The 24,924-nt window shown below is 41.3% G+C and overlaps 1 protein-coding gene across 1 annotated transcript; it reads right to left on the minus strand.

Moving 5' to 3' along the window:
- Nucleotides 1-16,431: 16,431 nt before the first annotated feature.
- spry2 (sprouty RTK signaling antagonist 2) lies at nt 16,432-21,545 on the minus strand. Its single transcript, XM_046382722.1, has 2 exons — nt 21,009-21,545; nt 16,432-18,428 (listed from the first exon to the last, which is right to left on the minus strand). Exon 2 carries the CDS (start codon nt 18,378-18,380, stop codon nt 17,370-17,372), a length of 1,011 nt encoding a protein of 336 aa, XP_046238678.1. The 5' UTR covers nt 18,381-18,428; nt 21,009-21,545; the 3' UTR covers nt 16,432-17,369.
- Between the last annotated feature and the right edge of the window lie 3,379 nt (nt 21,546-24,924).

The following is a 24,924-nucleotide window of genomic DNA, read 5'->3' on the forward strand; positions in this document are numbered from 1 at the left end:
CCTCGGCTGCCTGGCTACTGCAGAGTGTGTGTGTGTGTGTGTTTAAAATCAACTGGCGAAGTGTGTGTCTACTTCACCGTGCCCTCCCTGCAGCTTTTCGGTGTGTGGGTCTGTACTGATAGCCAAGAGTTGTGCCTTAGCCAAACATTTAACACGTAGGCCTGTTTTAACACAAACAGGCCTTCCTTTACATTTTTTGTGTGTGTGTGTGTGTGGCGCATTCCATGCATTTACACGTTAGAGACTTTTGAAAACATGCAGATTTTTTCTTAAGAAGACTGATGCCACTTTTATGTTTGTGACTTGGGAGCTCAGTGTTTCCTCAGGCCTGGTAGGCCAGCAGGACGTAATGATCACTTTATTCTTTTACTTTCAAATTTCAAAAGTTTCCGTTTGCCCAGTATTACCGCACAGAAACATGCAGCAGAGGAGAGGACAGACGTAAAGTTAAGGTAACATTACTTGATTTGACGACAGCTCGTTACATTAACGTCAAGTGCAATAAAAGCTTCCCAGTGGGAGTAAATTATGAATGTAAACCGAGAGAGATGTAGACCACATATTATTATACATTGTATATTTATATTATGTCACAATGCAGTGGTCAGTAACCCACTTCCAACATGAGAGAATTGAGAATCTAAAATTGTTGTTGTTTTACCTTGTTCCTCCAAGCCGTCAATTCAATCAATTGGGAAACAGTGAAATGGTCACAATATTTCAGATTCCCTATGTTTTATATGACTTTATATGTTTTTATAGGCAGCTTGGAGCACAGCAGTACACCATCAGCGAGAAAGCCCAACGTTTTGAACTGTTCCTTTAAGGCGTGCTCCTGCTGATTATTTGTTCTAATTTCTCTGTAAGTGTATGCAGAATAAATTATTTCTACCAACCATACAAATTGTGAAAAATACAAAAATCCAGCATCATTTGTAAATAACTGCGTGATCCACTTGCTGAAGCCTCCACTCACCCACACGAGAGCAAAGCTTCTTAACCCTGTGGCCCTTGGTGAGGAAATATGTAATCACTTTGGCACAAGGCAGCGCAGCTTTCAAGTGGGCATGAAACATGGTGTTGCGGGAGAACAGAAAAGCTGTGTGTTCCGCTTTTGGCGTTCACATGTACACACACGTCTCCTGCATTCATGACAACTACAAACAGAAAAGCCTTGGGGGTGTCTTTTTTTATAAATACAGGAAGAAGAGGTTTGGAATGGCTTCCAGGACACAAACCTGTCTGTTGTCGAATGTCAAGCATGAAACTGTGACATTTCACAACACTGCATGCACACACACACACAACACACCCCTCCCAACACACACATATACACAAACACAGGGTTTTTTTAGGGCATTTCCCACAAATGTAAAACCTGGGAGGATTTACGCACCAGCTCCAATGTGGTCTATATGTTATCTCTATAAAAGAAGAAGGAACTTGTCTGTGAAGATCTCTCCAAAGTCTTAAACCAAATATTGTATTCTGAATGTGTGGGGTGAATTCTTCGTGGGTGGGTTGTCCTAAGTTGGCACAGTACTGAAGGAAAAGAAAATTTACTTCAGCTCTTTCCTGGAATTGTCTAAACCTTTTTCTATTATCCTGTGTGGTAAGCCACACCCATGTAGCACCAAAATAAACTCTGAAGTGACTAAAAAAAGAATATGGCCCACGTCTTTGACGGCCCAATGAAGTTAAAAAAAAATAAAAAATCTGAATGTTAGTATCTGGAGGTCTCGTGGTCTTCAAAAGCTATATTTGTTGCAAAGATTTTTGTTCACATTTTCAACAAATGTCAATGAGGTCTTTAGAGGGGTCCCAATCCAAGTAAATCCTTAGAGGACCAAGAAAGGTAACTACGCCAGCAGCACCAATCCCTTACACCCAGCCGATTTGTCACCCAATGTCACATTTCATTGCACAAAGACAGCTGTTAGACCCAGACTGAACACCAAGCATAAAACCTGCCCTTTTTTTCCATTTTGTTTGACTAATACACCATTTATCCCTTGTTCCCATGCAGCACTTATAATATAAACACGTGCACAAGCTGGTGCAAGCTCAACATCAGCAAATATTGACATTCTCCAGTGGATGCCACCTGGTCTGCTGGTTGAGGAATAGTATACCACAAAGCAATCCACAAGCCACATGACACAGACAGGACACAGTGTCCAGGAGGATGAAGACTTTTCTACAGGAGGACATGAGGTGGTAACTAACGTGTATAGGTGTTTTCCTTTTCTTTAAAACAGAAAACACGGTGTTCCTCTAAGACACTTCAGATCAGTCTTGGTACCGACAGCAGCAGCAACATATGCATATGTCGAACCATGCTTTTGACTTACAAATGATTAACAAGCCAGTGCAAATTTATAAAAGAAATGTCACTTTCTGCCTTCACTATTCACTGAACCTGCACATCTTCAGGAGTTTTTTTGCCTGAAGAATTGTCTGTAAGGCTTACGGCCATCAGCATCACATGAAATTTATCTTCTATTAATCTTGTTTCTCATTTTCAGTGTGCAGTCTATTTCCCTGATTGAATGTCTTGCTTCCATCTTGTTTCTTTATGAAAACAGAAGAACTGTGCTCAAGCATGTAATTAATTTCCATGCTAACAACAATAGTGAGTGATATGAAATTGACTGCATTACCAGTATATAGTATATTATCAGCCCACTGTAGCATGCAGAAGTGAGTTGTTCAGTTATATTTACACAACGCAATCAGCTCTCCTTAGAAAAGGTGAGCAATATCGGCTGCAGTTTCTTTTCGGTTTATTTTCGTGTTAAAGTGAAAATTAACACATGAATTCTTCTCTCAACACATGAATGCTTCCAAATGGTGGGTGTGAAGCCAAAGTGGCATAAAGTCATATCACTTTCATTGTTCAGATCCAAATATATGGAATTTACAGCCATTCGTGGCCCCTTGGTATGAACTGTGACAACTTTGATGACCCTCTTTTTATCGGGTCAAAGTTTTAATTTGTCCAATAATTTGATATATGACCAAATACCTGCAACACTGACAACATTCTCATTAGCCCCAGCTGTACTTTGGGAATAGTGTTAATTAGCAAATGTTTCCAAACATACCACCATGTTCCACTAAGATGGTGAACAAATATTACACCTACTAAACATCAGCATTTTAGCACTGTGAGCATGTTTACTTGCTGATGTGAGCAGTTAGCGCAAAGCAAAGAGCCCCTAGCGTGTCGCCTGTTGTTTGCCTTTGGGATGGCAAATTCCTGAGAATAATATCCACGATGCTGTAAGCTATGTGTGGGACACACAGCTTGAGCAACAACAAACTGATAGGTGTGAATAGGGCTATCCTCGTGGCCAGCTGATGAAAACAATTGTCTTTGTGTTCACCAGGAGAAGGGGTTGGTGTGAGATGCAGAGAGTGCAAAGAGTGTGGCTTTCGTGCTGGAAAACAGGGATGTTAAAGAATTCTTAGCTAAATCTGAACATCTCCCGTAGCCATATACTGCTTGGTGTGTTGACAAAAGCCTTCCACACCTTCTTCCATTTGGTGTCTACAGAGCAGCTCACTTTATACCTGATGACATTTCAAGTTTTGAATCTGAGCTCTCTGGTTTCCGGAGAAGCCTATATTCCCTTTAACTTCTTCATGTGTGGAGAGCCTTGACACGTGGAGTCGTGGAACTCCTGGAGAGCGACCTCGTCGTATTTTCACAGTAAACAGCCCCTCCAAAAGCTCTCGCTCCCTCTCCTCCGTCTCTGAACAGTGGCCTCCTTTCAGGGCCATCACTTAAGGGCCCTATTAATAATTTGACAAGTTTTCTCAAAGATTAATTACGACCAGTTTTGAGGCTGTAATTATGCAGGGTGGAGAGACTCCGTAAACCACCTCCAGCTCTATTTCCAGGCCCAATTTTCCACTTATCAAGATGTCAATGAGGAGGAAAGTTTGTCTAACAGTCTCACTGATGCACAGATCCCCATTAGTTGGAAGGGGATAAACTGCACTCATTTGCAAACGTGCTCCACTTTGCTAGCAGATGCCCAAGATCGAATATGGGACTGGAGTCAATAAGGACAATCTTTCAAGGCTGAGAAAAAAAATAAATCTGGACCTTGTTACATCAGAATTACAAAGGTGGTAAATCATTCAGATTTGTCAGGATGATTGTGCTTTTTTGTGCACTTGGTTCACTGCACCTTGCATTTTATTTTATTCTGCACATCATTCAATACTGCTTATTTGTTGTATATACATTTTATATTGCTTTGTATATTTGCTAATTTAAAAGTATAGATTATTCGTTTGTATAGGTTATTCTTTTTCTTTCACGGTATTGTCACTGGGTGTAATGCTGCTGCTGCACTGGGATCAATAAAGTAAATCTATCGATCTATCTAACGTACAGCTGAGGTTGATGGAAACATCATTGGTTTTAGCAATCATTTCCAAAAACCATGCCAAACATTGGATTAATTGAAAATTTGACCAGATCATGACAAGAGAAAGTTAAGGGACTATGAAAGTTGTGAGGATTCATCCTCTGAGGACAAGGAATATTCCTTAGAAAAATTATACCAACACATTCAATAATGTTGAGTTATTTCAGTCTGGACCAAAGTTGTGGATCAATAGACCATGATATCCACAAAGACCCCAACTGCAAATGCTGATGGTTCTGAGTTTGCAGACAAAGTCATGCACTCACTTCAACACACTTCAACAACAAACAGTTCTGGAGATTGACCCTCTTCTGGCTCTTTATGATGAAGTGTTGAACTCGTGCCTGTGGGGTGAGGTGGTAAGGAGAAGCCCGACACCACACATCACCACTGGAGAGTGGAAGGCTCCTGTCCGCCACAGCAGATGGTTGGTACCGAGCCAGCCAGCCTGCGCTCGAGTGTGTGCGTGTGCGTGTGTGTTTGTGTCGATGTGTGTGTGCGAGAGAGAGAGAAGACAATGCAGCGAGTGTCCCCATACTGTGGTCTGCCAGAGATAAGAGCCACCTGCCTGTCCCATTCTCCTCTCTGCTGAGTTCAAAGAGAGCCCTCAGTCTCACTACAACTCGTACGAGACAAATTAATCATGTACATGTCTTACCATTGATCATTCACGGTGTAAATTGTTAAATAAAATAAACTGGTTTTGTACAAGTACTTTGGTAGATAATTTTATATTTTTGCTCATTTTAAGTTAAAAAATGTTTGAAAAATGTTTTTCTCATGCAGCACCGGAACAAACACATGCCACCTGCCAAGATTAGCATTATCACTGGATCTTGTTATTCATGATGTGAATATTCTCATCTTCGTGTTGCATGCTGAAACATTATCATCTGGACTCAGTGAGAAAGAGGGGGACGGAGAGGTGAACCGAGAGCACAAAGCCCAGATTGTTCCTCCTCGCTGTCTGTCTGTGATAACAATGAGCCATTCATTTGGCCTCCGATGGGCACTAATTAATTCCAACTTTACATTCTGACCTACAATCTCCCCCTGCTCATCCCCTGTTTTCTCCCGGATCCATCAATTAATGCATCCAACCACATGACTTCACCCTCTGTCTGCAGCTCCTTCACTTCCCTCCCTTTTTATTGTTAAAAACACGATAGCTTAATTCTTCATTCCCAAGCCAAATTTCATTACAGACACAATTACAAGCCAGTATTGGACAATTTTAGAGAATCTCTTCAGCAAATTCTTTCACAGCTACACATCGGTTTGTAATATTTAATTCTACACTTAAAGTGTGCTTTAATGTCTTTTTGACATTCAGAAAGCATTAGTATTCATTTTGAAATTTGTTTCTTTCCACCCAGTTGTTTTAAGTCCAACATTCTATTTCCTTTTAGCCCTGAGTTAGCTTGCTACCTACTTTAACATCTAATAGCTATAACAGCAGTTTTTGCTGAAAATAGCTGCCTGCTGTTGCTGGATATGAGGATAGGGAAGTGAGACAGAATGAGAATGTTCAGAATGAATCCGAAAAACAAAACAAAGGGCTGAAAGCTTGCTAAATGCTTCCTATATTAGTTATATATAGTAGTTATATATAACTAATATATTCTTTATGCCTTATGGTACACATTTTTCCACCTTTTTGCTCTGTTTTCCTCTACTTTAATAGGTGAATTCCTTCCTCCGTCATCCCCGAGTTAAGTGTACGTTGACACAGCGTTTTATTTCGGGCCCAGTGAGACAGCTGGAGAAATAACCATTCTTTTCATGTCAGTTATTTAAATGATATTTTTTGGCATTCAAAGTATAAACGCAGCTTTCTCTTTTGGATTTCATTTGATTGCAGTATTTCCTTGCCTTCTATTTAGAGACGAATGTGCAGTGAACCTTCCTCTTTGCTCTACAGTGTACTTCTTTTTAGAATATTTGAATGTTTTTAAAAGCAGGTCTATAAAAGAGCCTTTTATTTTCAATTGTGAGGGAATAACATCAAAAGCTGACAAAAAACACTGATACTCCACAACACAAAAATACATTCTGCTGCAGATTCTGCACTGTGATGTTAACTCAACTTGTTGGAAAAAACTTAGGTAACAGTTCATAGCTGGTGTCTAAGTTTTCTTCTGGCACCGGCATCATCCTCAGTCGTACAGTAGACCACTTAGTGTTTAGAGTTAAATGTCACTGTGGCAACACGCTAAACTAAGATGGCGAATGTGATAGCATGTCGATGTTCAGCGTTCAGCTCAAAGCATCTTTATGCTGCAGTGTGGTCTTCAGGAGCGGCAAGCGTGGCTGTAGAGTTGTAGTCTTGTTCCAAAGTTTAAAGGTGTTGTCCCAGCATTTGTAAAGAAGTTTCTGATTTTCTTTGACATCCCCAGTGTCAAAGAAAGGGATAATGCATGAAATGTGTGGGAGGAGGAGCAGGAGGAGGAGGAAGGGTGGTGATGGTGGTGGTGGTAGGGGGAGGCACAAAATTAAGAACAGAGGCTGCTTTGTTGATAGCAACAGCAAACTTTACGGTGATCATTTGCTGCGCTCGCTTGGCGGCCTCAAAGAGCAGCAGTCTGTGTGTGCGTCTGTGTGTTTGCGCTGTGAGTGTGTGTGTATAAGTGAGTGCACGGCTGTGTGAGTATGTCAACGACAGCGCGTGTGTGTTTGAGTCGAAACATGGAAGAGCTGTAGTCCGCCACCATCCAAGAAACACATGGAAAACACACTCATCCACACACACACACACAGGATATTGGGTTGGTTCAAGAGGCAGTAACATGAAGCTTAGGCTGACCAGATCCTTGATAAGTAACTTCCCCTTCAGCACAGAAGGGATTATAGGGAGGCCAACAAAAATAAGATTATAGATAGTATTCCTCTGGCTATAGCGGATACACTATGAAATGACTCTTTCGCTGAAGGCCATCATGCACACATAATATTTTGTTTGATTTGTTGACTTTTATCAGACAGAAAATATCACAGAAAAGTCAGAAAAGCCAATTTGTTGGAGCATGTTGTTTCCAAAAACATAGAAAATAAGTCAGCATGCCAAATTAAGATTTTAGCTTGTTTCATTTCTTTTCTTGGCTTGGTGTGGTGGAGTGGCTCTTGATGAGATCAAGGAAAAACTTCTTATAGGAAGGAAGCGTTGGGAGAGCCGACTCAAAGAGGGATCCCCCTCCGGGACAGTCAGCTGGTGGTGCCAAAAGTGGGCTGATGGTGGGATGATATCGAGAGTGGACTGGTAGTGGGATGGTGGTGTCATCTGTCTGTGCACGAGGATGAATCTGGATATCCATACCGGATAAACCATTGAAAAATAGCCTCTGCAAAATGCTAACTTGATTTTGATCTATGAAAAAAATGACATTTTGCTCATTCACTTCTTTCAAACATCAGCTCCAGTTAGGCAGATTAAAACAAACAAAAAAGTTTTAAGCTCACAAGCATGGATTATTTTCTCTAGGAACAGGAAAAATGGGAGTGGGAGTGTAGAGGGAGTGAAGCTATCTCACAAAAATATTTTATGTAGTTTTAGGAGGAATAAAAAATAAATGCTTGTCTGAAGATGTCACTGAGATTTAAAGGATTGCTGGGTTGAATCATTTTTTTGTTGTGTTCCCTCCCTCTCTTGCCCGTCATACTGAAGGTTTCTCTGAGGACCCCATTCATCCTCCTTTCCCTGTGTGCCTCAGCCAAGGCCTGGCTGCAACCATGTCGACAACCTGGGTAGTACAGTGTGTGTGTGTGTGCGTGTGTGTGTGTTAGTGAGACAGACAGTGGGTTTTGGTTTGTAAGGGTCTCTTTCTTCAGGGTCATTGAGCGCAGGTGACCACAGGAAGTTGTTTTCCAGAGCTTTTCCAGTGGTGTGTGTGTGTGTGTTCAGCTTTGGACTCACCACAGGAACTTCCTCTTTGGGCAAATACACACACACACACAAACACAAAGATTCCCAAATACATGCTTATACACACAGCTGCACACACAAAATTCCTAAAGGACAAGCACTCCCATGTGTGTTATTCATCCGGTGATGGTGTCAGCATGTGCAAAGGAAAATCAATGTAAATGGTGATGTGTTCATCAGTCCTTGGACACTTCAGCATTGATTCTGACTTTGGTTTTGACTGTTACAGGACGTAAAGTTGATTTATAGTGAGTGGCTGAGACATCACAGGAAGTGCTTGGTTGATTTTATAAGGGTTTTGTAAAAAAAAAAAATACCTTAACTCTCCATTTACGTTTTTGCTTAAGTCCAACACTGACTATCTCATCTAAAAGCTGATTATAGTAAGTGATTAGTTTGAGTGTTCTGGCCTTAGCTGCTCAAGTTCTTCCACTGTCATGGCAGATTTATTTATTTACATGTTATTTTGATAGGCAACTTAACTAGCAAGAAAGTGCCACACTTATACACCAAATGAGCTCAAGCGAGACTCTGTTTTTTATATTAATCAAGCAGGCATTCCAAGCTGAAGGAATTCTGTTGCTTTTGGCTGTGGGCCAGCTGCAGCGCTACTTCTCAAGACGCCTCGCAGTGAAATGACATTTTAAGTGCATGGCTTGTTTTCTCTAACTTTGGGGTCCCAGCAATGAGGCAATCTCTGTCTAGGGGCCGACAGCAAATCAGAGATAGAACGCAAGGCAAGTTCTGCAAACACATGCTCACAGTTTGCAATTCGGAACTTCACTTTTAAACTGGTTTTCAAATGTCATGTGACTTTATCAGGACAAAAAGGAAGTTCATCATGACACATTTTGTCCACATTTTGGGTCAGACAAAATAAAGAGGATAAAGCCTTTCACCATCATATTAGTGTAAATAGTATCTAAGCTTGAGGACTGTGGTGTTGCTAAAAGATGCCCTGTCAACTTCTGCTTGACCGAACCACATCCGTAACCCTGAATGTACTTTTTCAACAAGTTTGTATCTCACTCTAAAAGTGGAAACCAGCACGCTATTGATTCCTACCAGATGTTACTTTTTGTGAATCTTCTCCTGACTCACTGGCAGCTCCCCCACACTCAGTGTTGTATTGATCCTAAATTATTGAGACAACATGTTCAAGATAGATTAACCATTTCCCTTTCTTTCTTTCTTTCTTTCTTTCTTTCTTTCTTTCTTTCTTGGGTCCAGTGCTGATGGCAAGTGGCAGCAACATGTAGTAACTTCAGCATAGCCTTAAAGATGGCAGGTTAACCCTGCAGTGATGACTAAACCATACATATACACACCATATTACAGCTTATCACTGTTATCCATGATCATTTCAGTAATCTTTGCACACACTGACATCCCACAGCTGCATGTCCCTGCTGCCTCTAAATATTCTCTGTACATCATGGCCGTAAAGCAGCGTGTTGCTCTAAACAGAGGAGCCTTTATCCCGTGAAATATTGCACCTGTGCCCGTTGCAGAGTGGATAACCTTGGCAGAAAGCCTCTCTGTTATATGCCTCTCTCTCCATCCTGTCTTGTCACTGGCTGTTTGGAATCTGGAGGAATCCCAGGTATGCCAACAATCTCTGCAGCCATTGACAAATTTCTATCTTCAGGCCGGGGGAAACACACACACCCACACGCACACACACACACACACACCGTGGCTCAACTCGGCTGTCATCATCAGCTTGTCAGCGTGCCGCACCTGTGAATGGTAACAGGACCCCATGGCTTGCAGCGCTCTCATAGCTGCCTGACAGACTCAAGAGATCAATTTCCGCCAGCAGAGAGAGCTTCGAGAACGCAGGAGGCTGTCAGACAGCTGTATGCGCACTGATTTTTAAAAAAATTCTGTTAGATATGCAACATGCAAGCACAAGAATTTCTGAAATAGGATAGAAGCTGCACCTCCCCATTCCTTTTGCAACGTGTACATGCATACTTGTGGTTAACGCTTCAAAATAACCAGCCATATAGAGTTGTCAAAGGCAACAGGATAAAGCCACAGAGCACTTATCGGCAGTAAGTGGTTTGAGTTCATCTATACACTCTGATTGTAACGCTGTTCTATCATGAAAAAATCTTATATATAAAATCAGAAGGTAGCCATTTTGAGGTTATGATGGATTAAAAACAGTTAAGTTGTGCACCACCTTATCTACTGATTCTGGTACAAAATTGGTATATCTAAGCACAAAACAGTTCTATTTATATCGCACCAAATCACAAAAAAAAATCTAATCTCATAACACTTTCCAAATCATTTCTATCCAAATGTTACTGAAATTTTAATCAAATTTCCACAAAATCTGCTTAAGAAAATGCAAAGTAATGCATGTTCTATCCACTACCAGTAAGTAAATATTAGGATTTGGGTGCACTGATGCGGTGCTATGAAAAGACTGCAGAAGAAGAGCATGCAATGAGAAGATGTAATTAAGAGATTGCCAGTGAAATCTCAAAGAATTGGAAACCTCCTGAAAAATGTGATGAAAATATGAAATGCATAAATTGAAAATGCACATGAAAAAAGCAGGCAGGTGGAAACATAGCAGTAGCAATTAAGTATATGTTTGTGTGTGTGTGTGTGTGTGTATCAATGTCAACATCAATGGAAAATAATCTTAGCGTTTTTCTCCAGGAAGAAATTATGCTCCAAGTAAGCCAGTGCCTTTTACTAAAGGCAAAATTCAATTAAAAAAAAAAAACACACCAAGGTGTCAAGTGTACTCTTAATGGCACATTTCTCATCAGCACAACCCATCTAAGTTACAGTCTTTAACCTCTGAGAAGTGCTGAACGCATCACTGGGTCCAAGCCATAGAAAGGGGGAATCTGTTTTTAATGGAGCTGAATGGCACACAGGTCGATCACATCTTTTTCTTCTTCCACAGCTTTGTTCCACATGATCTCACACTCTGCCCTCACCTAATCTCCAGCTTACAACAGAGGGATGACAGTGGAGACATATATAGTATTATTGCCCTTCCTCTGAACTCTTTGCTGGCCCAGCGTATTTCTTTCTGCGTGGTCAGCCTGCAGTTTGGAGGAAGGACATTAGCCTAACAGGTTTCACATCATCATGCTTTTTTACAGCGTGAGTGTGTCTTGTCTTACAGGCTGCTATGTCATATTTTTCCACAGCACCAGTTATGTCTGTGTAGATTTGACTTGCAAATGTCCTCACCCTCCTTCCTTGTGCTGTAATTTGAATAATTCAATCCAGATCTCAATGACACTATTCAGGGAGGGGGTTACATGATATCACTGAGGTGAATGGGGCACCTGAAAAACGAGAAGTTGGCTTGCAAATTTGACCAGGATATGGGAATAAAAGATACTCCCATATGGAAAAACATTGGCCTATTATCCACTGCATCCACTGCAAAGAGTGCTTTGCTTCTGCATAAAAACCACAACCCCCTCCCCACAGAACATTGCAGCATGCATGTAAAATAGCTTGCCAAAGTCAGGCAAAATAATCTCTACCTCTCAGCCTTTCTGGTTTATGACACTTTATGGTCAAGCCATTAAATTCACGACTATGGTACAGAAATTTCATTCAAACTGTTCCTATTCTTTAATCCTGGAGAGGTTATCTTTGCACTGACAGATTGAACTCCGCACTTTGCTTCAGTGCTGGAGAAAGATTTGGGGAAAAATTAGTTTTATGTAATGTTCTTTTGTCTGCTGTAAAGTCATCTTACAACCCATCTCAGATTTGTCCCATAACCCGTTGGCTGGTCCTGACCCCCCAGGGTTTGGAATCACTGCATGAAATCTGTTTAATTGTGTGCTCAGCATCGAACAAGCAAAGTTAGCAATTACCCAGTGCAGCATTTAGCAGCATTTCACGGTAAACCAAAACACTTTCTTAAGCTTCTTTAATGAGGAATAATAATGTTTTGGTTTCAGTTTTATAAAATGATACTGCAGCTACAGATGCACTGTACTGACTGGTTTTCAGACCTGTTATATCAGGAATTCATCAATTCACTTAACACAAAAATATAAAAGATGACGTTGAAAAGAAAAAAAAAATATTTGAACATCATTAAGATAAGTACTGACTCTGACTCCCACTTCTTTTCGTGCTGCGTCTGAAAACAGTGCTTGGCTGGAGCTGAAGGATACCATAAAAAGCCAGGCTGCACTAATGAAGAGGGTGCAAAAATCACCAGAGGCTGCATCCTCCCACCACTGACACAACTCCCATCTCTTCTCTTAAGAGCAGGAGGGAACAGACAGCCTTTCAGCTGGTCAAAGAGATGACACTGTGACACACGCACAACATCCACGCTGTGATTGGCTCCTGCAGACAACAGCAGAAAATACAAACTGCAGCCTCAATATTTTTATCACAGTAAATTCTGCTTCTTTAAGCTATGAGCATTAACGCAAATAAACTCAACACATCTGCTATTCTTTTCATAGAAACCTTGCTATAACATTCAAAGTCTGTGAGTGATTACACAGATGCATCCACATGTGCGTGCACCCTCCCAGAATGCGCACACACATAATTGCCACCATCATATACACACACACTAAATGCGATGTGGTATAGTGAGCTGTCAGACCGCACTAATTCCTCTTTTTATGTGTGTCTGTCCTACTGTGTAGCAGAGGGATCAGGATTGCCTTTCAGGATAACAACTGAAGCTCTAAGCTCTTAGTGTGTGTGTGCGTGTGTGTATCTGGGTGAACAACAATTGGCCGCTAAGCTGTAAAGAGCCTTGCAGCCACGGTGTCGCCAACAAATATCCACTGGCTGTCAGCAACGGACTGACTCTGCGTGTGTGTGTGTGTGCGCGTGCAGATGAGCCAACTTCCTGTGGTGGATTGAAGTTAAGTGCTGCTATTAGACAAAGGCCTCCAGTCGGGCTTCGTTGTCTGGGCCAAACACTCGATTATGCTGACAGAAACACACACATGTACAAGAATACACATGCGTGAACATTAGCACACACATACTGGTTTTCAACATGTGCAAAGATCTGAGGCATTCTGCACTGCACACACACCCTCCGTCTCCTCACACTCACCAAACTTTTATGACAGATGCACTCTCTAGTGTGTCTCTTGATCCCTCTATTTGCTCTCTTTGCCTTCCTGGCTGCTATAATCTTCCTCCTCAAGGCATAACAGTAGTTCAGCTGTCACAGATGAAGCTGAGTTGCATAAGAGTGAGATTTTTAACTGCAGGCGTGCCCCGTAATTCACCTTGCAAAGCTGTACTCTGTCCCAGAGCTGCCAAGGTGAATGTGTCGCCTTGCTGCTCCATATAAAGTGAATGTGAAACTTCAAAACAAGGGAAAACTGAATTACTGTATACATTTTGGGTATTTTAGCACAAGGAATTTGTCACTTAGCTCAAAACGGCTATGCATTATAAAAATATAATAAAACGTGTCTTTATGTAATTTGACTGAATGCATAGTAACTGTAGCGGAGGACAAACTCAATGGAAAGTAAAACCACAGTCAGGTGTGGGGTGCACTTTAGCTTTGAGCTCTAGATGTGTGCATGTCTCAGCCGCCCACATCGGAAAACAAAAAAGAAAAGTTCAGCTTCTGAGAAAACTTTTTCATTGGTAGAGAAGCGGTGGCTTTTTTCTTTCACACCTACGCTCTGTAGCCTCTCTTTATGTTGACATGTTAAATGGACTTTTCTGCAAATGAGCTAAACCAAACGGGTGAATTACACCTGTGTGCACTCATGATTTGAAAAGCCTTCTAAAGTTTCAGTTAGATTTGTTAAAAGTGTGGTTGTTTTCTGACGTTTTGGGTTCTGAAAACGCTGAATGCATCCTCTCAATTTAGCAATGAAGGTTGTGTAACTGTGAGCGAACGTGTGAGTGAGTGTACACTATGCTCAGCGTTGAACAAGGCAAACCACAGTGGAAAAGTCCGGCCACTCACAGGAAGATCATTTGCCACATCAGAAAACAAAAGCATATTCCGGTTGTTGATCGTTCTTTCTCTAGAAAAGCAAGTGTGAAATAAAAGCAGGTTAAGTTTTTGAAGAGGACTAACTACCGGTTAGTCTTGGCAGAGTCAACCATTACCAAGCTGCCTTGACAATGCCAAAATAATTAAACTTGTTTTTCTTGAATTTATGTTACACATTTAACCTTATATTTGCCTTGCTGTATCACATTTCTGCAGCGAGTTTCACCTTGAAAGGAAAGTTGTGACAAATGAAAGCATTTTGGGGCAAACATGAAAATAGATTTTCTTCTTTTATTATTTTAAAAGTCGTAATGCTTTGATAGGGTGGTACTCATCTTCCTCACCATCCTGCACTTCCTCTCTTTTCCCCTCTTTCTCTCTCACAGTGCTGTTTGATTGCTTAAGCCTGGCCGTCAGACAGACAGACAATGCGTCCATGAAGAATAGACTCGCTTCCTTCCTGTCTTCCTGTGCTGCGTTCTGCCTTGGTGAGCAGGGTGAATAGGCCGCTCTGCCCCACAGCCGCCATGAGCCACAGGGGCCACGGCGGCTAAAACCAACAAAGAGAGCCGTTTGGGGGCCTTTTTTTTTCCACAATTCACATCCCCTCCTCCTCCTGCTACACTCTGCTGCCAAATCACTGGAGCTGCCGTGCGGATAAACACTCTTACTCCGAATTTCTATTTTTCATCCTTTTATCCACTAATTCTCACTTCGTTCAGTTAGTTTTCTTCAGAGAGGTGTATAGCATTTTGCCAAGACACCCTTTCAGATCCAACACAGAGGAACTAAAGCAACCCGAGAAAAATCCTGCTTTCTCCTTTCACTAGCATGAGTGTGAAAATACATCTCATTTTGCGTAATAAGTGCATTTCTAATCATATTTTTTTTCACATCCAATCAATGCTCCCCCCCCAAAACAAGACAACCATCCCCCTATGGGAATACCAAGTAGGAGCAGGTAGCTGAGAGGAGCATTGGGGAGCCAAAATGACCCCCCAACTATTGAAAACAGGATGAATGCATGCCGGGCTGAATACGGGGGTAAACTGTTAGGTCTTTGTCATTCAAAGTGGTGCTTTTAACCCTTTGCAGTACCTCTTCCTAATAACCCGCCCCCTCCTCCTCCACACCCACCCTTTCCCTCTTCATTCGCAGCTGAGACAATGGAGGAAGAGAGGAGGCCTGCAACTAGAAAAACAGACTAAACACAAGATCATCTCTCCAGTTTCATCTCTCCAATCTCTAATGGGATTCTGCCTGTTATGTTTCCATCTCCTCTACTGCTGCTGTAAAATGGGTGAAAGTTGATAATTATATAAAGCACCCCCCCCCCCCCTTCCCATCAGTCAAAGGCTGGGGATGAATAACAAACAAGTGAGCGCAGGTTGGGCCTTGCCGTGTCAATCACGGCTCTGAATGCATACCGTGCCGCAAACACGTCCGTATGCTGTCAACAAGTGTCGGGGGCTTATGTTTCGCCTGCAGGGACATTCAAAACCAAGGAATTCCTGAACAAAACCTTTGATTAATAAAAAGCAAGGAGAAAAAAAAAGGGCCTAGTATCTGCAGGATCCTGTGGAACGTGTATGAAATTACCTTGAAGCCACACCAGGGTGTAATAGTAGGCTTACATGAATGCATATTTGATTCATAAGATAAATAACAATAAAAAAAAATCATGATGATTTTTCTGGAGTGCATGCAAACAGATGTGCACATTCCTTTACTAGAGCCAGATGTTTTTCTTAAAAAAGGGCCTGAGATGAACATTCATGCATTCTTGTTTGATCTCTTGTAAACATCGTGGAGTGATTGTGCTGCAGAGACAAAACGGCTTGATGAAAGCTCTGCTGCTTGAGGTATTCGTGCAGGGGTTCAATTAAAAATTTCGCAAACGGTGCCTAAGCCTGCCTTAAACCATGTGAAAAAGTCTCAAGAAAAGTGTAAACCCTGACAAATCCTGGCACTACTATAAAGTTAAAAATTAATTTTGTTCATTAAAAAAAAACGATTTGATGAACTTGTTTTAAAGAGGACTGAAGAGTACGGAAGACAGTGCAGAAAAACAACAGGAAAAATACTCGTTAGACTTCAAGGTTGTTTAATTTCAAACGTTAATATATTTGTCTTCTAATTCATAGTGAACTATTCATCCAGCTTTAACACTCCTACACGTCACCTCAAAATCTGCAGCCACAACAAAATAGCCCCACGCGAGGTGACATGCTTTCACAAAATAAATATTTGTCATTATAAAATAATAAACCTTCAAATAAATATATATTTTTAACTTTACACTAAGCAATGTTGGAATTAGAAAATAAATTTCTCATATAAGGTCACTGTACAATTTACAAGTAGAAGGGATAAGACTTTGCCTTTGTAAGTTACATAAAAATGATTGATATACATTCCAGAGAATGTACAAACATTGTGTGAATGAAGCTGACTGATTCTTAGAAATGTGGATTTAACAAGGTGCCTCTGGTATGGCAGAAAACCTTTCACAGTTGAAGTATTGTATGTACAAAAATAAAACATCTGTCACACTCATTTTCGAACGTACATACCCTTTGCATCTACTACTTTACATACAATTAGTAAGAGGAGTCTGTGCTTAGCATATAAGTTGTATTAGATGTTAAACAAAGGCTATCCATTTGGACTCTCATAGCAACAACGTGATATCTGGGCACGTGAACATTTTTCAGCCAAAAACAGTAGCTGAATGTGACTTCATACCTTTTCACATGTGGAGCGCTTATTTTGGTTTACTTCTGAAGTGAAACTCATAATTCTAGGGTGTGCGAGTACACATGCAGTGTCTCTTTTTTTTGTCAGAGAGCCTCAGAAATTGGCAATTTAAGGCAAAAATTTCACTCTGCCCAGATCTGATAGGCATGAAACTGTAGAAAGTCAGGGGGGGCACAACAGCATCATTAGTTCTCTAATCAAACCTTTTGACTACACAGCTACAGGGCATCTATCAGTTCAGTCATCAGTCTTTCTGCCCTTCTGCATTTTAACATCGACAGCCGGGCCGTGTGACTCGGTCATAGCAGCTCTGGCACACAGTGACACATCCTTTAGCTGGGAGGTAGCACAGGAGACAGGGGAAGAGCAGGGAGAATAGAGACACAGTGGTCCAGCGGACGCAGCAGTGTGGCTGCCTGCACGAGAAGGGCTTGTCGGCGCACGTGTCCTCGTCGTCGCTGGAGCAGTGGTAGAAAAGGCCCTTGACGCAGCACACGCATGTCCCGTACTCCACCACGCTCTGCAATGAGCACATGCATCGACGGCCGCACATCCAGCAGGAAGGAAGCACCCGCGGGCGGCTACACTCTGAACACTGACACCGACCACAGTCCTCACACTTTGAGTGTATACCTTCATTTTTAGAGCTCAAACTGCTGCCTGGCATGGCCACCACCACCCTGGACTCATTATTCAGAGGTTTAAGCTCATCTGAATTGAGCTCTGTGCGTTTCGGCTGGGTTTTGATTATCTGGTTACTGCCTGCCTGGCTGATAAGTAGCCTCTGGCCTGATGAAGTGCTCCCCACGCTGGTCCGGATGCTACTCTGGGAGTCCTCTGCACTTGAGGATTGCAGCACAACCTCCCTGGAAGAGGTGGAAATATTTGTGCTTCCACACTGAGTGAATGAAGGCAAGTTGCGGAGATTATTAGGCCTCTCTTCCTGAGTCTCCTGCTGCCCACTGGTCCTTGAACCTGGTGATGTAACAAAGTCACTCTTCTGTTGCCTGTGCTCAGAAGCTGGAGACCTTTGGGCCACTGTGGGCCCTTCTGAATACTCATTACTACTCCCAGTTATCCTGATCTGATCCAGAGATAGCACAGCTGAAGTATGGGGCGGCTGCCCATTGGTGAACCCAGGATCGGGAGGTGCATTGTTGGTCTGCAGAGGCTGTGGCTGCAGCCTCCCTTGGTCACGCAGAGTGTCCAGTGAGCCACTCGATGAACATTCGTGGCGTCCTCCTCCCCCATCGTTGTCGTTCTGACTTCTGGAATCCATCTCGGGACTGAAGGGCCGCTCTGGCTGGCATGGGACACATCTGAAGTCCTGTAAACGAAACAGACAGTTTATATCTGTCCGGTCACAAGCCATGCAAATGATGCCATGCAAATCATAACTGATATCTGTACGAGTACCATTATGGAAATAAGGCCTAACACACACACCACAGATGGACATGTTCGATTACAGTGCTGGTGAATCAGCCTCTCACTTTAGAGTGTGTCTATGGAAGTACAGCCATTCCAGGTGATGCAGTTTGTTTACTCAAAGAAGATTCAAATTCCACATCCAGGCTTTATGCTTAATATTCAGTTGAATATAAAGCATGAATCTTAAGTCATTATTGAATTCAGACTTGGCCCTGCTGCCAGTTTGTGCAAACTTCCAATTTCCCTACACCCGTGACACAACACCGACTAACTTAATCAAGAAAAATGAAATGCTAAATCTGTTTGGACTCTTGGACTTTGGGTCAAAACATCTTATCCGTTAACTGATAAACAAAAACTTCATTCTGTAGCTTAAGACACCGACCATGAACTGCAACATCACCTATGTGAGTTTGGACGTTAGCTGCAGACAATCTGTATGAACAAATCAGGAAATGAGCTATAGCAACGCAGCAAAAGGCAAAAAAGTCCGCAAACACTTGAAAAATAATAAATATTAATTTGCAACTATTCAGATTATTAACAGTCAAAAATTCACTGCTTCAAGCTTTACAAAAATAATGGTTCTTTTAGCCTTGTATGATACTAAACTTATTATCATCAGGTTTTGGGCTGTTGCTCAATACTTGACTTGTCAATGGACGGAAAAAAAAAAAATCTGCAAGTGTTTTGATAATCAAACAATCGTTTTAGTTAGATTTTAAGCAAAAAAGTCAAACATTTGCTGGCACCAGCTTCTCAAATATAACTTTTTGATGCTTTTCTGTGTAACACAAGATAACTTTTACTGGGCTTTGGACTGCTGATCAGACCAAAGACAACATCAGCTTAAGCTGTGCGAAACTGCGAGAGACATTTTACACCATTTTCTGAATTTGAATAAACAAAGAAAATAATTGCCAGGTTAACAAATAACCAATGTTCTTAGTTGCAGCTCATATTCTGATACATCATTATGAAATATAATTAGCTTATACTTGTAATATAACTACAGTGTGTCAGTTTTCTGCACTAAATATCTTGAAGGATCAACGTTTCCAGTCTCAAAGGCTGTGCATGCTGACGATCAAAGTTCAGTGTTTTTCCCCCTGTGGATTGAAGTCGTGTACTTTACTGAAGACTGATACGGGTCAAGCAGATAACAGACATGGAAAGTTAAAGCACATTGAGAAGTGCGTGTGAAAGGAAGAACGCAGGAAATAAACTACATTTTTTGTTGTGCTTTGGACAGCCCTCTGATGCAATAGTTTTTCACCATTTGTGAATTTTCACACTTTCTAACCTTGAATAAAAACCCAGACCTCCAATCTGTAGGCACTCACAGCCCCAGTAGGATCACTTTAATCTCACTGATTCATCATATGGAGAGAGTAAGTATTAGCATGTTGCACTGTCACTCTGCATTAATCTAACATATTCAAATGCACGGCCTTGTTTTCACCAACATATCACACCAAAGTAAAGAGACTGACAGTGGTGGTCTTAATTCTCCTTCCTTGTGGTAATTAGCTTTCAAATGCCATCCTTGGGGAGCCCCCACCCCACTCCACCTCACCCTTTCAATGACAATACAGCAAAGGCTTTTGTTTGTTGCATGACAAACGGCCTGCAGCAACCTTCCCCATTCGAACACATTTTACATTGTGACACTCTTGAAAAGAAGACGAGTGACAAGATAAAAACAAAGTTTGGAGCAGGAAAGGGGGCATGTGAAGTGGGAGTGATGCATTCAAAGGTGGTGCTGGTGGTGGGGGGGTGGAAGTGAGGCACTGCTCACTGGGTGGATGAAGTGTGGGGGGCTGATGAAAGTAAACTGGAGCAAACTGATGGCATCAGGTCTTGAAGACATGTTAGAAACAGGAAAAGTCCAAGATTTTACAAGCAATTAACAAAGGTTTGGACTTCAAAGTAGGTGATAGAATTTCTAAAAATCCTATCACCTACTCTTTCTGATAGAACATAACTGATGTGACAGCGTTTTCCAATGTGGACAACAATTTATATTGCAAATATGACTTCAGAGCCAAAACGGTATCACCAGAAACGGACACACTGCAACAACACCAGAGCAAACACATGTGCCAATTTGGACACAAAACTGACACCAGCAGCGAGATGAACGATTACATTAGACATTAGACACTGCTCAAGCAAAGGCAACTGCTCATTTTAGATGGAGTGACAAATACCTGTCTTCTCTGCAGGAAAAGACACTTTAGATTCAAAAATAAGAAGCTCAAAACATGTCAAAAGTGAAGACAGACTCTGCTTATGTATGGCCTGTATTAAGCTTAAAGGAAGAGCAGGGCAGTTGAAAAGAGAATACAAATGCTGACAAACACCACTAAAGTTTGTTTTTGTTTAGCGTGTTTATGATACAAACAGCCAAAACAAATACGTGTTGTTTAATAAACCACTCTTCACTACAGTGTGTGCTACAAAAGGCTCCACGTACCGTGTTTTCGACACTTTAGCCCCCGTCTAGGTGAAATAAATCCAGTTTGAGAGTTTATTCCCTACGCGAGCAACTCACTGCGGAAAGTCGTCGGTAAAATCCATTGAGAAAGTTTCCGACCAACAGCGCATTTTCACGAAAAGCGGCGCTAAGGCGTAAATCCCGTGTTTTGCGCAAGAGCACGAGGCATTAAAACGGGCGAAAACTTCAATCATTCACCGCCGAAGTGTAAACTTCCTCTTTTCTTGCAACAAGCGGGGAGCGAAAAAGGCAAAGCGAGAAACAAATCTCCAGCTCGCAAGGAGTTTTAATTCGCTGTATGTTATCCACAACGCTCTGAGAGTTTGCATGTACTTTTTCTTGTGTGTGAGTGTGCGTGTGTGTGAGTGTGTTATTTTTTTTCTTCTTTCCGGAGGGGAGGTCGGGATTTGGGCTGTAAATGGCGTCAAGCTGAAGGGGGGGACAGAGCGCTTGTTGTTGCAGCGGATATCTCGCATCCGGTGCGCAGCCATAGGCTGCTTAGAGAGCAACCATTCACACCCAACAGTCTGATCAATTATGCTGCAGGAGCTGAACGCTGCTGGTCAAGTGATGTGGACATATGAGCCCCCCCTCCCCCCAAACTATCACTGAAACTCACAAGTTCTTATCGTCGTGACCCATTAATGAAGCAGCACTTCGCATATCAGTAGCTGCTGCAGTGAACGCTGCTGTTGTGCTGTTGGTTAGTTCAAATCTCTTACAGGTTTCCAATAAATAAATCAATAAAGAAATGAATAAAAATCACGGTTTATTGCTGCACTCAGTCAATGACTTTTGAAACCTTCATCTACATTGACGCAATACAGAGTATTAAGTGGGATAAAACACCAAATATAATATCAAATTCATGATAAAAAAGAGAAAATATCCAGTTCTATCTGTGGGTCAACAATGGTTGCTATCCAGTTTGAAGGGCTTTACTGTGTTATTTATGTTTTATGCTACTTTATAGTTCTACTCTGCTGCTGCTCTGAAGGGAAATATTGCACATTTATCTGACAACAAATGATACTTATATCCAAAATAAACTTTTGCTTATAACTATGTTGCCTTTTTTATACTAGTATGTTTAAAACTGTATTTATTCAGTACAGTGTGCAATATAAGACTTGTAATGGAGTATTTTTACACTGTGGGATTGCTGCTTTACTTGAGGGAAATATTCTGAGTACTTCTTCCACCACTGTGTGTGCAGCCAAATGCAGTGGAGTAGAAGTATAAAGAAACACAAAATGCAAAGAGTGTGAAACTATACTTAAACAATCTTCTCAAAGAGCCCTGGAGCAGCTTCCTGTATCCATCTTGACTCACTTTTGACCTACAGCACAGTGTGTTAATCCTACATACGGGTGAGGTTAAAAGCAATTCATAGCAATTTAAGCAACTTATCAGCAGGCCGATATCGTTTTTCTTTCAGTTGTGGTGAATAATGGTGGAGCAGCAACCCCTTGTGGATTTTTCTGATACTGAAGCCTGAAATCAATAGAAGCTGGATTTGATGCTGCAAAAAAGTCCAAATAATTCACGAGATCTGTTTTAATGTCTGTGAATAATTCTTTATAACTCCTGATGACTGATGGTCGAGGTGTTTGTTTCTGTCAGATAGTAATTCTCTCCCACACACAATTTGTCCTGTCAAACAGCAGTGAAGTACTCTGATGCATAAATGCTAACATGTACTCATGAGGGAATGGAAGAAGAAAAAAATCAACATTAGAAAAAGGTGAATCTGTAAAGTCATACGCTTGCACACATTTTTAAAACCAGGCCCCAAATATAATACCATGAAATCTCCACAGACCAATTAATCTGTCAGTCTGGAACATGGTCAAAGAGAGCAGGCCTTTCAAAAGAAAACAATGACAGTTTAGACATCTCTCTTCCTTCCTCTATTTTGGTAAAAGGTGCAGGATTGGTTCCAGAAAGATTAATCATGAAGCTGTGAGCGCCACACTGCTGGGACAAGTCACTTTAATCAACCCAGAGCATGACTTGCCAAATTAACTTTCCTCTTTCTTAAACAAACGGCTGGCTGCCGTCCGTATACATTTAAAGCCTTACGTGGCCATGGTGTTAAAATAATGAAAATGTTAAAAAAAGAAATTGTGAATCAAAAAAAGCCAAAACAAAACAACATGTAAGAATGTAAGAATGTTATTTTGATAGACAGCTCTGTGTAAGACTGTGGGGTCATAGACAGACAGTAATTGATTGACATCTCCTGAAACCTTTTTCATTCCTCATCGGTGAGAATGAGCTCAACTACAGTGGAAAGCTTCGACACACAGCAGGATGTGGGAGAAAATGGAGGAAAGTTTTATTTGATATCCTCCGTTGGATTTTACAGTTTCGGATTGCTCTGGTTATATACTTATATTTATTTATTTACAACCCACATCACATATTTTTGCGAGGGCCTTTTGTGGTCCATTTCAGAAGGCAAATGCAAAATGTAAACAGAACCACAACCACACATAATAATGCAAAACACTAATGTGGATTTGCTGGTCCTTCAAGTGGATTGTCAAGTGCACTTGTACCCCTTACTATTAACTGACTAGTTGGTTGGTGTAAGGTTTGGGATTTTAATATGTGAATGATATGAACAAAAAAAAGGTGAGGATTAGGTTTAATTTTATTTAATTTTTAGGTGATAAACTATTGTACTTGACAGAAACAACTCTTTTTCTTTAGTAAAGCTGGATAAAGACCAACATGGCCTAAAGATTCTATTTGTTTGCTGCTTTCAGAATTTGTGTTTTTAATGTAAAGAGTTTCATTGAACTACAAAACATCCAGCTTTAGATGTTCGAGTGATACACATCAACAACACACAAGGAAAAAAAAGGAATGTTCCCTTTTGTTTTTGGCTTGCTGATACTCAGTTCTTTCTCCTCTCATTTTGTCCCCAGACTCCGGTTGATTTTTACGTAAACAACAAGTTTCATTTAACAAGTTTTCACATCTGTGGCAGCGTGATGCACAGGCAGCATACCTGGAAAGAATCCTCAGCAGACGTGCTTTAGCTGATGAGGTGCGCAGCCATGCATAAGTTTGAGTGAAGGGTGAAGTTTTGCCTGATGAGTAATTTTCCTCCTTGTTCTACACAAACATTAACACCTCGCTGATCATCTAAACATCTGAGTTAGTTTTTCCACCAGAAAACTTTCACTCAAAGGCATAAAGGTATACAGGACGTACACCCCTCTTTTCCCTTCCTACTTAGGGTGTAACACAGGGTGTAACTCTTCCGATCAGAGCTGTCTTTCCTTAAGGGACCTGGTGCAATCAAGAGTGCATGTCTAGCAATAAAGGCTCTTTATTGACTATACTCCTGCTCCACACAAAGTTAGAACCTCATGACCATTAAATACAACCCCTTTAGCATGTCACTTCAGCAGATAAATGTTGCAAAGTGCTATCACTGTACTTTACAACAAGAAAAGTGAACATTAACATGTTTTATAGCATTAATTATTGTTTCACGAGTTAGCACTGACAGCACTGCTACAATTAAGGCAAAGGGAATAAATATTAATGTATAACATTTGCTTGTGAGTTTTTTTTTTGTTTTACACAAAAAGTTTCTTTCTCCTGAGGTGTCCATTTTTCACCGTGCACCGGTGACGTGTTGTACATGTGCATGTGAGCAAATCGTGCGTGACAACAGCCAGGGATCGTCAGGTTAAAAGCAGACTGACTTTCTAGTCCTGACCGGCTGGAGCTTCCCTGACGTTTTCTCTTTGATTTATCCATTTCACTTAGCATTTTTAAAACACTGGCCTGACACCGCAGGCCAATCAGTAAGCCAGGTCGGGCTGCTGATGGCCAGTCTGGGTCTGATGAATAACTTAATGCTGGACAACAACATTGT

The sequence above is a fragment of the Scatophagus argus genome, chromosome 24 (assembly GCF_020382885.2).
Source record: "Scatophagus argus isolate fScaArg1 chromosome 24, fScaArg1.pri, whole genome shotgun sequence".
NCBI lineage: Eukaryota > Metazoa > Chordata > Actinopteri > Scatophagidae > Scatophagus > Scatophagus argus.